This window comes from Cyprinodon variegatus, unplaced genomic scaffold, assembly GCF_000732505.1.
Source record: "Cyprinodon variegatus isolate N-32 unplaced genomic scaffold, C_variegatus-1.0 Scaffold2206, whole genome shotgun sequence".
NCBI classification, from domain to species: Eukaryota; Metazoa; Chordata; class Actinopteri; order Cyprinodontiformes; family Cyprinodontidae; genus Cyprinodon; species Cyprinodon variegatus.
This window is the reverse complement of record NW_015152659.1, coordinates 1-2,780: the sequence shown is the minus strand read 5'-3', so window position 1 is coordinate 2,780 and position 2,780 is coordinate 1. Positions and strand designations below refer to the sequence as shown.

General features: G+C 37.8%; 1 protein-coding gene across 1 annotated transcript in view; it reads right to left on the bottom strand.

The window, feature by feature from the left end:
- The window catches only part of LOC107080671 (structural maintenance of chromosomes flexible hinge domain-containing protein 1-like), a gene marked incomplete at its 5' end in the record, with an annotated part of 26,786 nt that extends 24,623 nt beyond the window's left edge, over positions 1-2,163 (bottom strand). The window contains 3 exons of the mRNA XM_015368879.1: positions 513-563; positions 1,867-1,985; positions 2,078-2,163. Coding sequence (XP_015224365.1) covers positions 513-563; positions 1,867-1,985; positions 2,078-2,163 — 256 coding nt within the window. The remainder of the gene's footprint in view (positions 1-512; positions 564-1,866; positions 1,986-2,077) is intronic.
- Positions 2,164-2,780: the final 617 nt, after the last annotated feature.

The following is a 2,780-nucleotide window of genomic DNA, read 5'->3' as shown; positions in this document are numbered from 1 at the left end:
TACCTTTAAGTGTAGAGACATATTTTTAGTGCTGTCTCATGCAGGGGCTGCTTGGACCTCGGCCCCCTGGCCCTGCTGGGCCTCCACCTGAGGGGGTTGTCCCGCTTGCATTGTGTTTCTGAGCCAACAACTGGGTCTGTCTTAAGACATAAGAGGCTGCAAGGGAAGCTGGCCTAAGGGTTCTCGTCTGTACATCCCGGGTGTGTGTTGCCATCCTTTTGCCTTCCCTCTCTATGTCCTTTAACTCTGGGGTGCTTTTGCATATCTAGGTCTCTGGTCTCTGTGATGTTTTTTTTTTCTTCTTCCTTTCAGTTTCTTACAGGCATTGAAGCACACTTCAAGGTGTTATTCTCTTTTAATCAGGGTGTTTTTCCTGCAGTCTGTCTTAAAATTTATTCCACTTTATTATGGAATGCACAAGAATAAAGACAATTTTTAGCACAAAAAAAAGAAACAAGCCAAAAGGCCCAACTTTTACATTTTTAATTAGCATAGTAGAGATGGCCTTTTACTTGTCCCGCAGAGACAGTCTGCAGGAAGGACTTCACCTTAATGCCGTCGCTCTGTGGAAGTGCAACGTTAAAGCCAGAATAAGGCTGGAGTTTCACCCCCAAAGAGCCACACAGAACATGGAGGATTTTATGTAGTTGTGGGGCTTTAACAGAATTGTGTGTACTGTATTGTGTCAGATGGTGGAGAACTACAATTTCACAATCTTCTCATTTAAGAGATTTTTAGCTGACACTTTTTTTTTGGACATAGTTAATTGGTTATGTTGTTTGATTTTGTAAATAAAGTGCTGTTAAAAGTCAAAAGTCTATTTTCCCCCCTTTCTCCTTTATTCTCTCTCGTTTTAAGTTGTGTTAATAAGCTAAGAGGATTTAACTGCCACCAATGTGTGCAGCAATATACATGTATTTGAACATACGTATGCATTCAACATGTACAGTAAAAAGCAACAACAAAATAAAACGACTAGAAACAGCAAACCTTCCTAATAACACGTTATCTGTCAATGCTGCACGTTTCACTGTGGTCACTAACGTGAGTTGAGTGGAACCACTTTCACATTTCTTCAAAGTTGAAAAATTAAGATAGTCTCACAGAGAGGTGCATTGTTCCACGCTGTGTTATGGTGCTTAGCACAGATGGTCTATGTTTTTGACCCTGAGTTAGGAAAAGAGGGACTGTTGTTTAGACTAGAAGGACAGATTTTTTTCCCTCATATGTTCTGATGGCAAGACAGAAACATGGAACAAGTTTTTTTGATTCAAACAACCCTGCTGCTGCTAATCTATGACACTCTGACTCTGTTTGGGTATATATGAGAACTCACCGCTTGGTTATTGTTTTTGTTTGCCAACAAAACTATCTCCAACATTCACATGGGCAACATTCAGTGAGACAAAAAAAAAAACAACCATGCACCACATTCTTACTCCAAAGGGCACTTTTATAGAGACTACCTAATCAACAGTCATGTTTTTCAACTCTGGGAGGAAGCCATAGCACCCAGAGAAAACGCATGCATGCATGGAGAGAATAGGAAAATTCAATTTAAAAATTCTACGATAGAAACTAGGAAAGTGATATACTGATCAATAAATAGTAGAAAACCTTAAAAAAACAATGAGCTGCCAGTCTAAATGTGGGACAACTTTGATGTAGTAAAATAAAACACAGTGAAAAAAATGTATTTAAAATTAAGTAAAATGTTAATGTTGCAGTTTTCCATGTTAAATGGAGCTTAGCAGCAAAACAAGTCAGTAAATAAAAAAAAATAATCTCTGGATGTAAATAGGTCTGAAGCCACTTCAAATTTTAAACCGTACATATTAACATCCATTTGTGCATCTGAGTTCCCACCTGCCATAGGAATTGAATGTTAGACTGGTCCAGTCCCTCAGCTTCAACAGTCATTGACTTGGCAGCGGCAGCAGTCAGCCTCTTGGTGACATTGTCATACTGGTCCACAAGCTCCAACTCTGGTTGAAAAATTTCAATTAACCTATTTAATTAATTTCTAAATATTGAAAAAAAAACAATAGATACTTTGAGTGATCTTTGGCAAGCTTACCTATGGTTTCATCAAGTGTTTCACCAAGCTTCATTGTGTTTTTAGGTAGAATTGCCTTTAGTCGCGCTGGTTCATCTGGACAAGGCCTATGAACAATGCAAGCAGTTTAGCTTGTTAACGACAGAATTTTAAGGGGAAATCTTTTGCTTAATATCGCCCCTTTACACTTTAAACAAAGAGTTAGAAAGGAAAACTGCAGTGACTAGCACAAGTATTTATTATCCTTAATTTTTTTTGTTTCTTAAACCAACAAACTGAATGTATGTCTTTGGTCCTTTAGGTAAAACATACAAATGATTTATAACCGATACTTCCTAGAGCCATCATTTTTAGAGCTGTTTTTTTATTGGCACAGCATTTATTGGCATGAAAAAGCTTAAGTTAAAAGATAAAGTTATAAGAAAGTTCTAAGTTTAATACAGATAATTTCGTTCTGTTCTAGACTTTGACAGGGGATAAATATGCTTCACTCCTACCCATTCACTGCTGCTGTGACTGTATATTTATGTCGTCATCCCATTTGAGTGAATCCCCACCCCATTCTCAGTTTTTTTTTTTTATGTTGTCAATTCTTTCCAGGGTGATCCTAGAAAATAGTGCCATTGATCTTCCCATCAGCCCTGCAGTTTTTTCGTGCTCAGCCTACAGGTTTTTGTTTTTTTTTAAATGCTGAAATTTACTTTGGGCATGGTCTTCTTGGTTT